The 18287-nt window shown below is 32.6% G+C and overlaps 1 protein-coding gene and 1 non-coding gene across 2 annotated transcripts; one reads left to right on the top strand and one right to left on the bottom strand.

Annotated features, from left to right (window-relative positions):
* Positions 1 to 442: 442 nt before the first annotated feature.
* On the bottom strand, positions 443 to 516 carry TRNAI-UAU (transfer RNA isoleucine (anticodon UAU)). Its single transcript has one exon. It is a non-coding gene; the product is annotated as a tRNA-Ile (tRNA).
* A 1336-nt stretch (positions 517 to 1852) lies between these two features.
* On the top strand, positions 1853 to 5507 carry LOC124824406 (MIP18 family protein (DUF59)). The gene is made up of 5 exons (XM_088101058.1): positions 1853 to 2054; positions 2165 to 2268; positions 2351 to 2450; positions 4601 to 4646; positions 5002 to 5507. The coding sequence occupies exons 1-5, from the start codon at positions 1950 to 1952 to the stop codon at positions 5100 to 5102; spliced, it is 456 nt and encodes a 151-aa protein (XP_087957184.1). The 5' UTR covers positions 1853 to 1949; the 3' UTR covers positions 5103 to 5507.
* Positions 5508 to 18287: the final 12780 nt, after the last annotated feature.

Genomic DNA, 18287 nt, shown 5'->3' with positions numbered 1-18287 from the left:
TTTATAAAACCATATTTTTTGCTGTTATAACGTTTGTGTAACTCCTCCTTCGTGTTTTAGGTTATGTTTAAACATTTCATTTAATAAACAATATTAAATTAAATAATTATATGGTTTTTGGTGGTGAGTTAACACGGAAAATAACAAAGATGTAAATAATGAAAATTTTCCACTGAATAAAAACATGTTTGATTAAAATTAACTTTCTTATGATTTGTATTTTAATAATTACTTTCATTTCTCTTGTTTTTCCTTACTTGAAATGTATAAATCTAGTCATGCACTGTTATTTTATGTACAAAGTGTACTTAATTTGTATATTAATTATTTCAAAATTAAAATTATTTAATTAGCAGTAAATATTATTTTATTGATATAAGGTAAACATTAAATATAAAATAAATTAAAGATTACAAAAGATTGAAAATTAAGTTGAATAGTATGGTCCCGGCGGGGCTCGAACCCGCGACCTTCGGCTCATAAGACCAACGCTCTAACCAACTGAGCTACGGGACCTAGATAAAAACTTTGGAACAATTAAAATATATAACATAAAAGTCTAAATCTAAACAAGTTTTTTTCATTAACTTACCTTCTCAATTTTACAACCTTCTAAAATGACCACATGCACACAGGATATCTTATAAAATGCTCGCTAACATAAAAATATTATTTTTTTCATTAACTTATATTAAATTGTTATTTAAATCCATAACAAGTTTTTTAAATATTATTTCCCTAATTTGTGGGTTCAAAGAAATATTAATCTTCTTTGTTTTTAATATCAAAGAAGGAATAAAAAATGATTTTTTTTCTTATTCTCTTTTATTTCTTTTCTTCGCTTTTATTTTCCTCTAACAAAAGAATGTCGCAGTTATTTTAGATTTAATTATTTATCTAGTTTATACAGTTATAAACATTTTATATTTAAAAAATGTTAATTTTAAATTTACACATATTATTTTAATTCTTTATTTTTAGTGCACTTTAGGTTTTATCATCTAAAATAATAAGGATTAATATATATACTTAACTTTTAGTGAAAATTGAAATTAGTCCCTCTTTAAAACTTTGGCCTAATTTAGTCTCCAAACTTTATAAATGTGTGAATTTAGTCATTTTAACCAAATTTTGTTAACTTTATTTGATGTTTCAAGTGCGTTTCATGATAGCATTTGAGTTGTTTATACCGTTTGATACATTTTTGCTTCAATGTTAACTGAGAAATGCGTTTGAAACATCAAATAAAGTTAACAAATTTTGGTTAAAAGGATTAAATTCATACATTTCTAAAGTTTGGGGACTAAATTAGTCCAAAGTTTTGAAGAGGGACTAATTTCAATTTTCAGTGAAAGTTAAGAGATCAAAAACATATTTAACCCTATATATATATATATATATATATATATATATATATATATATATATATATAACATGTTTCTTAGTTAAAAATAGATTAGTTAGGACATTATTCTATCTGAGAGTTTATTCAACTAACGCAAATAAAACAGAAGGTTTTTTTTGTCTGTTGTGGAATACGAAAAGGATTCAAAGGATGAATAAGAAAACAAAAAACAATGAGATAAAGAGAAATAAACAAAAATGAGTATTGAAAATACATAAATTTGATGTAGTCAAATAGAAAGTTTAAACATTTTAGCAATCAATAACTTTGAGAATATGCAAGAAATGTGAAACAAAATAGCAATGAAGAAAAAAAGAAAGAGAAAAGTAGTGACCTGTATGGATAAATATATAAAGAAAAAGAACTTAAATATTTATTTAATAAATAAAAATATTAGTATATTTTAGATTTCTGAGATATTTAATATATAAAAAAGAGGAACTATAGCAGGTGCGTGGTTTAAGAAGAAAAAGAAAGAAAACAGAGGAAGAAATGGTTGGTGAGTTTTGCGCGTGGGAGTGAGAGTGAGAGTGGAAAGAAAAGGATGACGCTGGGTCTGATCAATGCAAACCCCGTGGTTCACGCCAAGAAGGAGCGAATCGCTCGTTCCGAAGATCCTCACGCCGTTGATCCTCTCGATATTTATGATATCCTTTTTTGTTTTCTACGCTTTCATTTCCAAATTTAGCTTCACTATTTTTTGTGATGGCTTCAACTTGATGCTATACTCTTGAGATCCTTGACTTCGCTTTGACAAATTTCGTGAGGGATATTCGGGATCCCGAACATCCTTATTCCTTGGAACAGCTCAGTGTTCTCTCCGAGGAATCAATCACCGTCGATGACAAATTAGGCCGAATTCTGTGAGTTTCAAATTCCTCCTCTTCTCTTTCTAGGATTTATTAATATATTGGTTTTGTTCACTTTTCAATTATCTTTGCTTAGGATAACTTTTACGCCGACCGTTCAGCACTGTAGCATGGCCACGGTTATTGGTCTCTGCCTGAGAGTGAAACTGAAGCACTACTTTCCTCCTCATTACAAAGTTTGTTCCTTGCTACTCATTTTCGCTCCTGCATGTTTTTGCTTTTCTCAATTATTGATCTATACTGTTATGAGGTGTCTTGTTTGTGGGTTGCATATCCTGCTCTCTCTTTTTGTTTATTTTTTAAGCTTAAGAGCTTGCTGGGAATTGATAACGTGTGAAGTGTGAATAAAACGAGAGAAGAAACTGGAAAATAAATGGAGCGAATAGGTTTTTGTTGGCTTAAGCTTCATCTCATCTGGGATTTAATGCTAATGCATTCACGCGATCAATTAAAACAGTTGGATGAAGATGGTTAAGTCGTAGTTTCTAAATCAAACTTTTAATTATGTGCCCAAGGATTTGAACCATGCAGGCAGTTTGTCTATTTTGAAATGCATTCAGTCAAGCGAACCACTCGATGAAGATCGGAGGATTTATATTTAATCCTTAAAATATACATCCGAGATTTAACTCCGTGAATGCTTCGCATCTGAATCGGGTTCAATATTTTACCTATGCAGATTTGTGAATTGTGATCGGTTTGGTTTGATAGATAAAGGTGAAGTGTGCATTATTCCTATGCAGATTTCCTTGAAAAAGTGTTGTATTTCTTTTTCCTTTCAATTGAGTATGTTAAGATATTCGGTCCATCAAAATATAAAGAAGGTATTTTTATTTGTCTTTTCCTTTGTATATAAATTATGGGGCCAGGGTCCATTTCCATTCTGCATATCGGGAAGAATTTGATTCCAGAAGAACCAGAGTGGTTATGAATCTTGGGGATAGAATAATGAGGATAATCATTGAGTGTAGTGGATTCTAGCTTATTAAATGGGGTTGCATATACTGAAAAGCATTTGAGTTTGAAGTAGCGGCTGCAGTAGCGGACAGAAATGCAGAAAATCATGGCTGGAACAGGCAGGTTCTATAAGAATCACCTGCAGAAAATCTATTTTAACCATGAAATAGCATTGTCTAGAGGAGTGGATTTGGACTTTTACCCTCCTTTTAGTCAGAACTGGGACTTTACTTTCTCAGTCACTTGTGTGCGCTCTGTTATATATTAGCACGTACTGTTCTTTATGAGAAATACTCACACTTTTCCGGCATCTCCTAGCATGGTCAGCTGTGACAATTTGTTATCCCCAATCTCTGCTCTCCATAGTTTCTGTTTATCCCTGAAACCAGGGTTTTAAATAGTGCACTACAGAATGTGTTAATTCCGAAAATAGCTTTGTGAACAAAGAAGTTAAGACTTTTTTGGAGTGGTGGGGCTAAGTTTGGGATTTAAATTTCAAAAAATTGAAATTTACAGCTGTAATAGCTGTACAAATTATAAAGAAGGGCTTGATTTAGAAGATGATGATTGATGCTTCCTAACTTGAAAACTTGTATTTGACTTTGGTGTTATTTACTTGTGGGCTTTGCTTAAGCACTTATGACTTTTATTGTTAATTATGAGTCTATTTGGATAAATTTCACTACATATACTTTTAGAAAAAGCTAATATGAGAAAGTTTTTTATAAGTTAGTTTGTGCAAAGTTAATTTTTAGTTTGCATACAGATCTTATCTTTTTCTCCCTCCTGAAAATGTTTATAGAGAAATTTATACATCCAGTCTCTCTTATTAAGGCTTGAATTTTGAGTAATTTTATGATTTTGGAGAATTTATATATATAGTATGTATTATATAAACCAGACAGAAAATTTCATAATAGCTACTATCTTGCTATCCTCTATAGCACTTTTGAGGTTGGCTGCCACATGCCACCATTTCATAATACTTCCTGAGACCTCTGCGCCATTTTTTGCCAAACCTGTTTGCAGTGAAGTGTGACCTTTACTGCCTTGATTTGTTCTGTCCCTTGTTATTTGTTATTCCCTCTAAAACAGGTCTATCATATCCCTGTCGTGTGCTAACTTCTAAGTTTTGTTTTACCCTAGATTTTTTTGTTCTTATTGTTAAGAACATTAATCATCCCACTATGGTGCAAGTGTTTGGGATTGGCATTTATGGTTGGTGGTTTGTTAGTTCCCCTTGCTCCTTCAGGCTCTTTCTTTGAATGTTGATTGTAGTTCTAATGCTGAAAATTCATTTCCATTCTGATTAGATTGTCTCCTGTCTGATAATTAATCCCATCCATTATTCTAATTTTTCTTTTTGCAGGTGGACATCAAGGTTTCTCCTGGATCTCATGCTGACGAAGAATCAGGTGAGGTTTAAACATTTGCCAAAATAACAACAATTTAGACTTTTCATGTGGCTGAATTTGACATGATTTAGTCATGTTCATATCTTGTAGATTTGATAGACATTAAATACGGGGTGAGGAATTTATTAGATAGGAGGATCTATTTAATGTCTATTAAGAGAGAATTTGAACATGACTAGTCCTGTAACCGAGATTATCCATTCCTAACATTAAGTCTTTTCCTCTTTCTCCGAAACTACTTTGCCCGTCAACTTCATGACCCTTTTACTTTACCCCTGTACCTCACTGAGAAACAACAGTTTCCTTCGGATTCCTTTCTTTCTACAACATAATTCTTGAAATCTTCTTCTTGCAGTCAACAAGCAGTTAAATGATAAAGAAAGAGTTGCTGCTGCCTTGGAGAATCCCAACCTCCGCCAGCTTGTGGATGAGTGCCTCTACTCCAATGAACTGTGAGCAACGAGACATAATACATCAATAACTATTGTACAGGGCATTTACCGCTTATGATGATATAACAAGTAGTCCATATGTATGGAAATTAGTTGGACGGTGTTTACCTTTCGCGAAGCTTTATCTCTTCGACTCCCAACTTCTTCACATTGGATGTAGCATGCGATAATGTTTGTAAATCAAGTTAGGCATCATCATGTCATACCTTTGTACCTTCCACTACAGAATATGCTGAAATGGTCTTTTTATGGGTTGGCCCGGTCCTTAGCACTCATAGTTCATGCCATGACGTTTAATTTGTTTTGGTGGAAAGTAAGCATTATATCTTTTGTCTGACAAATGATAATTATATTTACTGATATACGTCGCATCATGTTTAATTATTTTTAATTGAGTTGGCCGCCTTTTTATGCTGTCTCTTGCTATTTAATGCCAATGCTTCTCGAAGTGCTGTTTGTCTTGTAAACATTCTGGTACCACAACCGATGATTTCCTATGTCACATACGATTGGCATATCTGGTCAATGCGGTTTGGTCTGCTACGGAAAAATGGATTTTATTTTTCGTAAAGTGAGGTTGCTCCATGACAGATAAGGCACATCCATGATTTACGATAAGGGCACGTTTAGAAACACATTAATATCCGGTAAACATGATAAATTTCGTAGCTTTTGAGGATATCATGTCACGATTGTGGAGGCGTGAAAGTAATGGTATCATGAATAAAATGATTATAAAAATATAATTTTTTTGTATTTTTTTAAAAAGAAGAAAATAAAAAGTAATTAAGGATAATGTTAAATGAATAAATTTAAATGTGTGAAAGAATTTATTTTTTTTCTTCGTACTCCTCTTAGTCTTTTACAGCTTAGCTCTTGCTACCAATCTTATCGACAATAAAAACATATCACAGAATGTAATGTACTCTATCACTTTGAGGTTACTTTGGTAATTGGAACATTGTGAAATTTGAGTTGGAATATCAGTGGTGGCAAGTTACCAAACAAAACGTGTAAATAAAATCTTAAACGCATCATATTTGTAATATTTACTGAATAATTGTTCAATCAGAATAAGCTAGTAATTTTTAGATTATAATTGCACTTTTAAGATAAAAGACGTAATTTTTCTCAATTCTTCAGACCAAGGTCTGAAGGCAAGACCAAGGTCTTAACGTCCATGATCCAGTCTAGCATTTCATTCTCCTTTTAGTTTGACTTTTCCTTTCGCCAACTCGGCAACTCAATGTTTGATTTTGAGGATTGAATTCCACTGCCCGGGAAAAGTCAAAGCCAACAATTTAAGCAAAACAGTGCATGATCAAAAGGATATACCTCCAAATGAATTAATGTATTACTATATTTAATGTTTTGCAAACACTAAAGTCACATCAATCAATGAATCAACCCCATCACGCCATGGTGGGGATTGGGACGCATCAATTGAATAGTATTCTTCCAAAACTGACCCCCTTTCCTTTTCAGACGAAAGAATCTCCAACCAAATAAATGAAGACATCTCCCAACCCAACTAATCATCCCATCATTTCCCAGGTATCATAATTCCAGGAACTCAACCAATTCTGGAACCAAAAAATAAAAAAGACCAGAATTTGAGGTTGATGGAGTTCAGCAGAAGTTTCAGGTTGTCAAAGTCACACCGCATACCGTTTTCATCAGAAAATCTAACATCGGAATGTGGGTACGAGAGACTCTCTCAGTCGATGAGGCTAAGTGGTGAATACGATTTCAGTGAAAAGTACAAGAAAAATAAAAGGGGTGCGGGGCTTCTTGGTAAAGTTTTCTCCTTTGCGAGAATTTCATCTCCCCACGAAGAGCCTAATATGATGGCGGAGAGGGTGGTAAAGAAGGAGAAGAAACGCTCTTCCTGGCTTCCCCATCCAGATAAACGGTGGCCAATTCAGGGGTGGTGATGTCTTTTGTTTCTTTCTGGTTTGTGTTTCATGGATTTGTAATCAACTTTTCTGTGTTGTTTCATATTTACTTTGGGGATTCATCTTTGATTTTGTGTGTCTGTTCGTCTTGTACATGTTAACAGTTTCCATATTCATAATTCAGTGATTATAACAGAGAAATTACTGAAGGAATATCTGCTATGTTTTCTGGGAAATTACTTTAGTCATCTAAGATTCGAGTTGTTTTGATGAACTTGTTAAATTACTCTCATCTGACGAACAAGATTATTGTAACATCCCAAAATTATACAGTCAGCAACTATATAATAGAATAATCACATATATTAATATGGCAAAACAGTTTTAAAATTAAAGAGAGCAGAAATTCATAAAGTGGCCGAACGGCCTAATATATATAAACACAGATGAAATTCGCGAGCGTTTACAAAAGAATGAAGACGAACGGTTTACAAAACAATTACCGAACGTCCTAATATTTACAATCAGTAAAAGGGCGCTCGCTCACAGCGGCCCAATATCCTAAATATTCTAACTAAAAACCGAACGCGCTACTGTTCGGCCTTCACTTCAACCTCAACTAAATTTTCTTCAGCAGGGATCTCATCTTCCAGTGTTTGCTCCAGAGACACATCTCCCTCTGCTCACATCCACACGGATGATCATCGCATTTGACAAGACGGATGTACATAACCAGACAACACAATGGAAATGCAAGGGTAAGCTTATTGAATTTAATTCAAGTCAAACAGATATTTCATACTTATCAAATTCAGCAAGTACATTCACACATATACATTCAATTCATACATAAATTTCATCCAAAATCCTGATACTAGACCGACCGTCCGGACTGTATGAATCCTGTGTAGCTAAGGCGTCCGTGCACCCAGGTGGGGTAACTGGAATGCTCATCAGTAGCCACCTGAGGTTAGTCTTTTCTGTCCAAGTTACAGTTATGGACTAGACCTCCTGCCATTCCCACGCATGACATACTCCTCTCTACTTGAGAATGAGCACTCACGGAATATCAGGATGAACCACCATCTAAGCTTACCACGTTCATACTTACAAATCTCAATTTCCAACCAAGAGTCGTTCCTCCCTGAAACGCTCGTTCAAATTCCACAATCACAATTTCAGTTTTCATAGTGTTCACACATCTTAATTCAACCTCTTATTAACACTTTCATTCTTTGTTCCACTTGTATAAAAAGACGAACGTTCAATCCTCTTCATAACGAGGACGAACGTCAAGAACGAGACCAAAGGGACTTCATTTACAAAGGAATCAAGCTCACTCATCTTTCATGACGAACATTATTAAAATTTGAATCAATTAAATGAACTGATTCTAGAACAATTAAACTTAGAATAATTCACTTGACAAGATTTCAGATTCAATTCAACTGAATGAGGATAAAATACGAGTACTAAATGTACTAAGAACAATTTGATTGGAATAACCGCCTGCCAGTAAATGACCAAACGCGGTACACAAATTTACTGAAAGTTAGGACGAACGCTATTTAAGTTGTAGGACGAATGTTAGGAGAATTTAGAACGAACGCTATTTCGATTCGTTGGCGATTACTGAAGGAACAAACGTTCGGCATAGGATCAAGCGTTACTTTATAACGAACGTATTGGGACGAACGTTCGGTATAAGACCGAGCGCCACTTAGAACGTACATTTTGGGTTGAGACTATTCACTGGTTCAAAATCATAGAAATTTGGGATTTAATATAGATCAGATACTTAAAGTTTATGTCTTAATAATTTAACTAAGAGTTCAAAGATATACTTTCAGGCTTCTCAAATTCTCACACAACACTCCTGAAGTCTACGTTTGGCCGAACGCTCAAACGTAAAGCTATATATATAAGAGGGCGTTCGTCCTCAAAGGGAAATCCTTTCCAAATGAAAGGGTTCGACTATTTCAAAGAATTTACCAAGACTACCGAACGGTCAATGACCGTATCGATACGAACGTTCATTTTCATAGGATTTTCATATTTACATTCCACATACAGTAATCATATTTTCCAGTATAAACTTTCATGCATTAAATCATTCATATCATAGTACAATTCATACATTTTCATACATCATCTCATCATCAAAATCATATACTAACATTTGATATCAAAAATCATACTTAACCAAAATTCATATAACATTCATCCAACACAGTGCAACATCACAGAACAATCATGCAACAACGCACAACACAAGAATTAAATCTAATAAGCTTCCCTTACCCGGAATGTGCATTCGTTCTTCAGAAGGAAAACCAGATTCCAGTACACTCTTCTACCCTTAACGTTCAACCCAAAACTCCTTAAACTAAAAATTACAGAAAACCAATATTGGTTCAGAGAAGGTGCATGCAAATTCACAATGAGACTTGCATGTTGAAAATGAAGAGTAGTTGAGGACGTGCAACTTACCCGTTTCAGAACCCAAAACCGTTCGGTTCAAAATGAAGCTCACGGTGCAGGGAAGGTTTCTGCGTTTTCTGAAATGTGATCGGAGAAGAGGATGGTGAGTTGCAGAAGAGAGAAGAAGAAAGGTTCTAGAGAGGAGGAGGAGAAAATGGAGGTTTGAATTTCTGAGGAAGATGAAGGTGTGCGCAGAGAAGGGGAAGAGTGTTCAGAAAACTCAATTCTCTTCCCAAGTCAAACGGACGTTTTCTCTTGCGCTGACACCTGGCTTCCACTACTGCACTCAGAACCTTCCGAATTGACACATGTCAGAGGGATTCAGAGAATGTGAGTGCACATTAATGACACCGCACGTGGGATGTGGGTGTATTAATGAAATCACAGTGGTGACTCAGCACCTTAATAAATGAGGCGTGACAATTATACCAATCAGAAAATTCTGAAGTGGGTAATCTTAACTCTTACTGCATTTAAAATATTTAGTATATATTTAACTTAAACATTTAATTTCTTAGTTGGACTTATTTCATATAATTTAAAATAAATATTGAATCTTTCTGTCCAAATATTTTATATTTAAATATATTGAAATAAATTTTTATAGATCTGAATTTAAAATCAAGACAGGCTATCGTCTAAGTAATTCATAATTATTAGTTACGTAGACAATTTTTTTTAATTATATTTGAAATATAAAATAAGTATTTCTGAAATTGCAAATACTGAAAAAGTTGGTTTTAAATATGAAGACCAAAAATAAACTTATTACAAATCTCAAAAACTAAAAGAAAATGTATAAATCTTTTTCTTTCTGTTTTTTGCGAGAAAGTCCCTCTGCTCTATAAATAGTATGTTCTGAATTTAAACATGCATGGTAAAAACTTATTAATGATATGATTTACTTTTGAAAAAAAATGTAAAAAATTGAGAACGCTTAAAATAACTTTACACGAGTTATTTATTTATTTTATTTTAAGTTAAAAGATTAAAAAAATAGTAATTAACCACTAGAGTCTTTTAAAGCGGTTTATTGTGTAATATTTGGTATTAAAATGTCAATTAAGATTCTAAAATATAAATAAATTCCTGAACTTAATTTTTATTATCAATTTATTCTTTAAATATATTCTCGTCACATTTTTTTTTAATTTTGAATTGACATGATATTTTAAAAAAGACTTTTTCTTCCTCATTTTAGAAATTCATGTAAGAATCTCGTATCGATTTAAAAACCAAAGTGACATTCTTTTCTTAAAAAAAAAAAAAAAACTACGACGTCTCTCATTTTAGTCTTTATATTCCTTTCCTTTGTCTTTATTTTTAGTTTATCTATGATAAAGTTACTTACGAAAGTTGATTGATGTTAAACGACACTATATAACATTTATAATAACAATTTATTTTTGAATTTACCCAAATACTTCAACTGGGGATTATTGACACTTGTTAACTTATAAGGTTTTTTTTTAAATGGTCGATTTTCTCAACTTAATTCCATCTCGGCTCAAATTGGTCCATCATTTGACACTTTTGTTTATATTTTTTTCTAATGTTTATTTATTGGTTGGGTGAGGGTAATTTAGTGTTTTCCACTTTTGGAATGGAGGGAACACTGTATCCTTAGAAACATTATTTGATGATGGTTTACGCATAAATGGGGAGTCTTCAGGTGTTGTTTGAATTATTGTGGGTTTCTTTGCTAAATTCTCCAGACATTTTGAAAAGTTATGGGTTTCCGCTGTTTGAATCGTAGGGTGGGGTTCTGCGTTATCATTCCTAAGATATGGTATTTGCATTTAATTCTATTCAAAACCTTATCCCCGTATGATTTATAGCTTAAGTTAACTTATTTGTTAAGATATATGGAGGTATTTTTTTAAGTTATAAACCCTAATACCAAATCACATTACTAAAATGTTACATTTTGATTCGTGTAGACGTTAAGAAATTTGATACGATTAAAAATATCGATGAAAAGAGAGAAACATTGAAATTAACTGATAGAATAAGATACTTATGGTTTGTTCATAATTGAGATGTAAATCGTCATATGAAGTTGATTCTTTTAATTGAGAAGGTAAATCAATTATATTGTTGTTTTGTTTGATGAAAAATGCAAAAATTTATATATTTTAATTATTTTGGATATTGTTATTGTGTCAGAATGATATGACACTTATAATGGTGAAGAATGAAGATTTGGATATCTGAGAGGACAACTTGGTTAAGAGGGATACCTATGTAATGTATAGTTTCAAAATCTTGAAGAACCAAGCTCCTTAATTGAGCTTCGTCCTTTAGTGGTCGAGCTTCATGGTCAGACTTCGTGGTTAGGCTTCTTTTGCCCTCGTGTCTTAGGGTGGTGATTGTATTATGTCCTCCTTCTATACTCGATTGCATGACGAGTCAATTTTTGCGTTTGGGCATAGGAAGGCCGAACTTTTTCGTATTTGGTCTAGTGTTTTGAGTTGTCGGTTTTAGCTCAATATCTCCTTTATTATGTTGATGCTTTGCCTTGGAATTTTTCTAAAGGAACATTGATTGTGATTTTTGTTATTGTTACAATCTAGTAACTTGGATCATCGTTTTAAGTGTCACATTTGTGATCTTATGTTACAATCTAGTAACTCAAATATTTGAGTGTCACGTTCATGTCTTAAAAGAAATGAAGGTGAGTTCAAATAGGAGGATTAGGAATTAAGGCGCGTACATCTTTAAACTATAAAAGATATTGGTAACTATGATAATTGCATGATGTTTTGTGTTTTGGAAATGAGCTTCTCTCTAAGCTCTTATAATCTTGTAGGCTCCATTTTGAACTTAGCAGCGTTGGTTGGATTGTTCACGTTGTTCCCAGGTTTGGTTCTATTTGCAACACTTTACACTATTTATTGGGATAAGGGGTTGTTGTTGGGCATGCAGGACCTCAAGCTCGGTATTCTATTTTTGTTGGTTTTCATGCTATTGTTTTGTTGGGTTTACATTTATATTGATGTCACATGGTCGCCATAATTGTGCTTGGTGACAATGGGAATGTGAGGTCGGGGAAGAATTTTACCGAGGTTCCACGATGAGTGTCAATGTTCTTACTTAGAATCTTAAGTGTGGACTTGTGGACAAGTAGCTTAATCCTAACGGTGGTTTCGATTGTTCCCGTTGTCTGGAAAAGACCTCTTGTTGTTGAGAGGGGGAAAATTCATCTTCAAAATACTTCATAATGGTCAAGTCAATAAGAAAGTTAAAATCTTTTTAAATATTATGTGTATCAGTGTTTATCAAGTTGGTATTTCTTAGAAAATACTAATTATATTTATAGGAACAATATGAATAGTGAATATGTTCTTATAGAGATAATACTTACGTTAGACATATAATAATCATGTAATAAATAATAACTAACAAACCAAACTACCAAAAATGTAGTTATAATATGTTAATATAGCTCAAATAGAAGGAAGTTTAGACTATTTTATTATGAAGAGGCTTAACGTTTTTTAATATACCTATTCAATTGGACAGAAACACATCCTTTTATGCAGATAAAATTAGCATGCGCACTAACGCCGTGTTCGCATGAATAGATTTTACTGTTCATGTGGGTTTGTGAGCGATGAATCCAAACCACAATGTTGTTCACTTTCGCGGATTTGTGACGACGGAATTGAGGAGATTTGTGGGATACCTCCTTTTGCTATCACTAGCTGTGCTGAGAAGATTTGCAATGAATTGAAGGAAAATGGTCTTTTTACCCTTAATACATATGATAATACTAGCTAAGAACACGGTGGAGGATGCTCTGACGCTTGCACTTGCGCACGAGGGCGAGAGTGCGGTCGAGATTCTTCGTCGTCTCGGCAGCGACGCGGCGGATGGGACGCTCGTAGAGCGGCAGAGGTGTTGGTGGTCGTGGCAAAGCGGACGAGAGTTCGGAGCATTTGGAGGAGGTGATCGACCTGCTTCCACACCTCCGAGCACTCAGCTTTGAATGAGTCAGCCTCGTCCACCACCTAGCGAACTCGCTCCGCCACCATAATCGGGTACGATAACTCTTCCTCCACTTGCTTCTCCTCCAACAACGCCATCTCCGCCTCGTCGAGTCTGCCACCAAGTCAGTCGATAAATAATCAATGGTTTTTTTGGGGATGGTGTGTGTTGTGTGAGACTGAGTCAACAGACTCTACGCTAAGGGCGTTTATATTGGTGTTGTTCATTTGACACTAGTTGTTCTGCCACACATGTCTTTATGTTTTTTTTGTCCTAACTCCAAACGTTTCCTACACTCACACATCACACAAGTAACTTCTTTCTCCCTTCTTCCCTTATTAATTAATTTACCAATTTTATTATTTTATACTATTTGACTTCAAATTTTTATTAATTAGTTTTATTACTTTATTCCTTCAATTAGCAAATTCAATGGCTAAATCAACGTTTGTATATTAAGCTTTTTGTTTTAAATTTTCCGTTTACGTTTAACTAGTTTAATAAGAAGGCTAAAATTAATTTTTTTATTCTTCATAAACATTTTTACAATCAAATATAACATTAACAAATAAACATTTTTACAATTAAATATAACATTAACAAATAATATTTTATATTATTTTAATAACTATGGACATTTTGGTCATCTTCAATTTTTACTATTTAAACAATTTTTTTAAATCTGTCACATCAATCAAATCTATACTAATTATCACAAACTTTACTTCCAAATCCACTCTCAATTACCTCCGTATCCACTCAAACAAACAATAAAAAATTTACCCTTAAATTCATTCAACCACTTTCTTCTAAATCATTTCTCACAAATCCACGTGAACAAATCAGGCTGCATATACGCTTGAGCTCTATACCCTCTTCCCACAAATGGTATCACTTACATTAACATATTCAATTAACAATTACCACCTTTGCTAATTTATAGCAAAATCAATAGAAACAGTGCAATTATACATATAAAAAAAAAAAAAAGCAGTTCATTTATAGAAAAACCCAAAAACTGCGTATAACAGCCCAGAAACTCCGTAAAACAAAGGCTCTTTGAATCCTATTGTTGGACAATAGTATAATGTGTTGTGTCTCTGCATAAACGAAAAATGAGCTAATCATTATAACAAATGGCTAATGAGCACTAGTTCTCAAGCATACACAAAAGCGTAGAAGGTCTTTCACACAAACTATGTCACCAAAGTTGGAGCCGAAACAGTTTCGTGACAATTTTCTGGTGTCAAATTTGTTCCTGCATTAAGAAGGCCAAGATTTTTGTTTTGGGTCTATTTCATCTAATTTACTTTTTCCAACGAATTAAAATCTAATAGATCAGTTTTTGATTAACCAGATCATCTGTTTCCCACACATTGAACCTGCAGCTTTGAATATTAGAGTTTGCATCCAAATCATCGGTCGTGAACTTGCCCGCCGGGCTTACTTCAGAAAAGGTCACAGCAGCACAAGTCAAGTTCAAAGAGACTGAGCAAAAATGAAAGAAAAGTGTTAAAACCAGTAAATGAACTTTTATTTTCCAATAAACCATTCAGAAAATCAGATATAGGATTTTTGGTGGATTCAACCCCTTCCCAAGCGATGTAATGTATTTGAAAAAATGGCATTTAAGCACGTACGGTTTAAACAGTGAGTGATTGTATACAAATAAAAGTGCCATGATTTACTCAAGAAATGAAAGATGATTGTTATATTAAAGTAAAGAAAGCATTTCCTATCCTCTGTCCATATTATTTATGAACATTCACACATTCCTAAAAGAAAGTATGCACAAGATATCAATTGAACTGAGAAGATTTACATCAGGATATATAACTAATTATACAACATTGTTATCATTCAGACTTTCTTTCGCCCTGGGAATGAATTACTTTTACATTTGACTCAACACTCGGATAGTGAAACAAATCGGTATCAAAGTCTTTCATGAACAAATCAAATTAAAGGAAAATCAATGAAATCAAAATAGAAAGATAAATTGATGTAATCAAACCTAAATCTGATAAGAGATTAAATGCATGTAGACAAGATACAAACAGAGGAGGTACCAATGAACGGGACAGAGTAGAGTTTCGAAATTCTGACCTTTTCAGGAGAAAATGAAATTCTGTAACAATTTTCACAAATTAATTTTCCACAAAAATATTATTGTAAACACATTTAAATACATTATTTTCTGCAAAGAATGTGTAAGAGATGGTTAGTAAAATTAATTTTTTATTAAATGAAAAAAGACTTAACATAATACTAAATTCTAATTAAAATAATTTGTTAATAATTTAAAGAAAAGTTGTTAAAAATAAATAACTTTCTTTAAAACGGAAATAATTTGCTAATAATTTATATAGAAATTAATAAAAATAATTACACGTTTTTAGATTAAGAAATAATATTGTTTCTTAAAAAAAATGTTTTTTCAATTCTTCAAATATATAACTAAATTATACTATTTTATTAATCAACATTATTAGTTTAACATATAACTGAAATCATTAAAAAATAATATAACCAGAAAAATAATACACTCATGTATTAAAGAGCGAAATTATTACCCCTTCTACTTTATATTATAAATGTAAAAGGAAGGTATTAATACTTTCAATAAAACCATCATACTAAAAAATAGATAAAACATTTTCCAACTATTTTATAAATTTAAAGTACTATTTTACTTTTCTAAATAAAAGAGCTTAAAAGAACAATTTTAAAATTTAAATAGCTAATAAGACTCTTAATCCTTTATATTCATAGTTTATGTGAAAGCGATAAATTTGCAATCCACTTACAAACACAAACTTACTTTGAAGCACAAAAATAGTTATACGTCTAAATCTAGCATTATAAATTTGCAACCAAGCATTATAATATACAACATACAGATCAGGGTGGATTCGAACCACCATCCTATCAGAGCATAAGGTTGCCATATGACAAAATGCTCTGATCGCTCTACCGTTTTGAGCTTACAGATCTATCAATAAATTAGTGACTAGAATATCAATAAACTCTCGGGTTTAAAAACGAGTTTACTTAATATATAAAAAATTAAGATATGGTTTCCAATAATTACTTTAAAATATGCTAAAAAATTAAAAAATTTAGCCACCGACTTAATTACTTCATAAATTCCACTTCTCATTTTGAAGATTATTATTAAAAGTAAAAAGCTATTTTGAACATCTCCGAAACCAATTCTCGGCAATATTATTATTAATTATTGCACATAACTCTCCTGGCTCCAAAATTATAAATACCACTAACTTAATATAAAAATAAATAAATAAATATAACTAATTTTAAATAGGTTAATCTTTTATCAATAATGTCGGTCGATAACATTTTAATGTTTTTGATTACACAAGAAAAATATTGAATATAAAAAATTCAGTATACAAAGAAGCTTCCATGATAAAATCGTAAAAAATTCTTGCATAATTCCTGCAAGATTTATAAAACAAATTTCCAATTCTTCAACAACCTAGAAAAAACATAAACCACGCTACGAAGATTCAAAACAAAACACACAAGCACTTTGACAAACAAAAGTTCAACATTATAAATATACCAAATAAAAATTAATTAGATAGTACATGTGTAAGGCGGACAAAACAGTTCTGGCAAACACTGCTAATATGATATTTGAAGATTATAACAAATTAAGTGCAGTAAGAAGTATCTGAATAACTTTATCCTAACGAATAACACTGTAAAATAATATATACTACCTATGTTTCATGTAAACATGAATAGCTGTGGTACTAAAACAACTTAATAATTGAATTTCTGTATAGCTCTGAATACTGACAACATGAATTATCAATTTTTGTGTAACCAAGTTTTCAACAATAACCAAAAATGAACATCTGAATATTGACAGTGTAAATAAGGTAAACGACGAGGGGATTTAATAACATCGTAACTCACATCCAAAAATGAATCCAAACTTAAATTAACTTGAAAGAAAAATGTACTTTCTGTGTATGTAGTAGAGAGCCGAAATTATCTTCACCTTAAAAATAGAAGCCTAAATCAGAACCTTCCGCAATCCACGAGATTATCCACTACAAAGCTCCTATCCCAGTGAATTCCCCCAGCAGAAGCCATATAGCGTCTTCAAATAATTGAAGATTTATACTTCAATGTTGGCCAGAAGATCCCATTGGCAAATCATAACAATGCTACAATCCTCAAAATTATACGCTTTGAAATTTAGCTATTTCTGCATTACAAACGTTGACTGCCGAAGCTGAACTTATTACATGTCACCAAATTTACAAGTATATGGTTCTAAACCGACAATACTACATATGATCAATCTTTATGAGAAGACGTCACCGGATTAAACAAGGGAAATGAAACAATAATGAACATAAACAAAATGACAACAGAACTTTTGCGCTAATAGTAATAATGAACATAAACTTGTTCGACAAGACAGTAATAACGAAGAAAGTAATTATTAGATAGGCATGGATTGACGTTAATAGTATCGTTGTTTCATGAAAACTGGCCTGATAACGGCTTCAAATAAGTAATTCATAATTAAAATACCTTTATAAACACAGACCCCGTTTTACCTTTAAGAATGAAACTACTGATGAACTCCACCTAGCATCTTCTGCCTATAAGATTACCAAAAAGTTCAGATTGACATTATTCACATTACCGACCTTTTAAATAAAATATTACATGAAATTAACGGAAGATGACAAATTCTTCGATCTGCTGACTATTGAAGCTTCAACGATGTTTGTTATATTTTAAAAACAAGTATACGGTTGTTGATTTATCTTTAATTATGCGAA

The sequence above is a fragment of the Vigna umbellata genome, chromosome 10 (assembly GCF_029865625.1).
Source record: "Vigna umbellata cultivar VRB3 chromosome 10, Vumbellata_1.0, whole genome shotgun sequence".
NCBI classification, from domain to species: domain Eukaryota; kingdom Viridiplantae; phylum Streptophyta; class Magnoliopsida; order Fabales; family Fabaceae; genus Vigna; species Vigna umbellata.
This window is presented reverse-complemented; position numbering and strand designations above follow the sequence as displayed.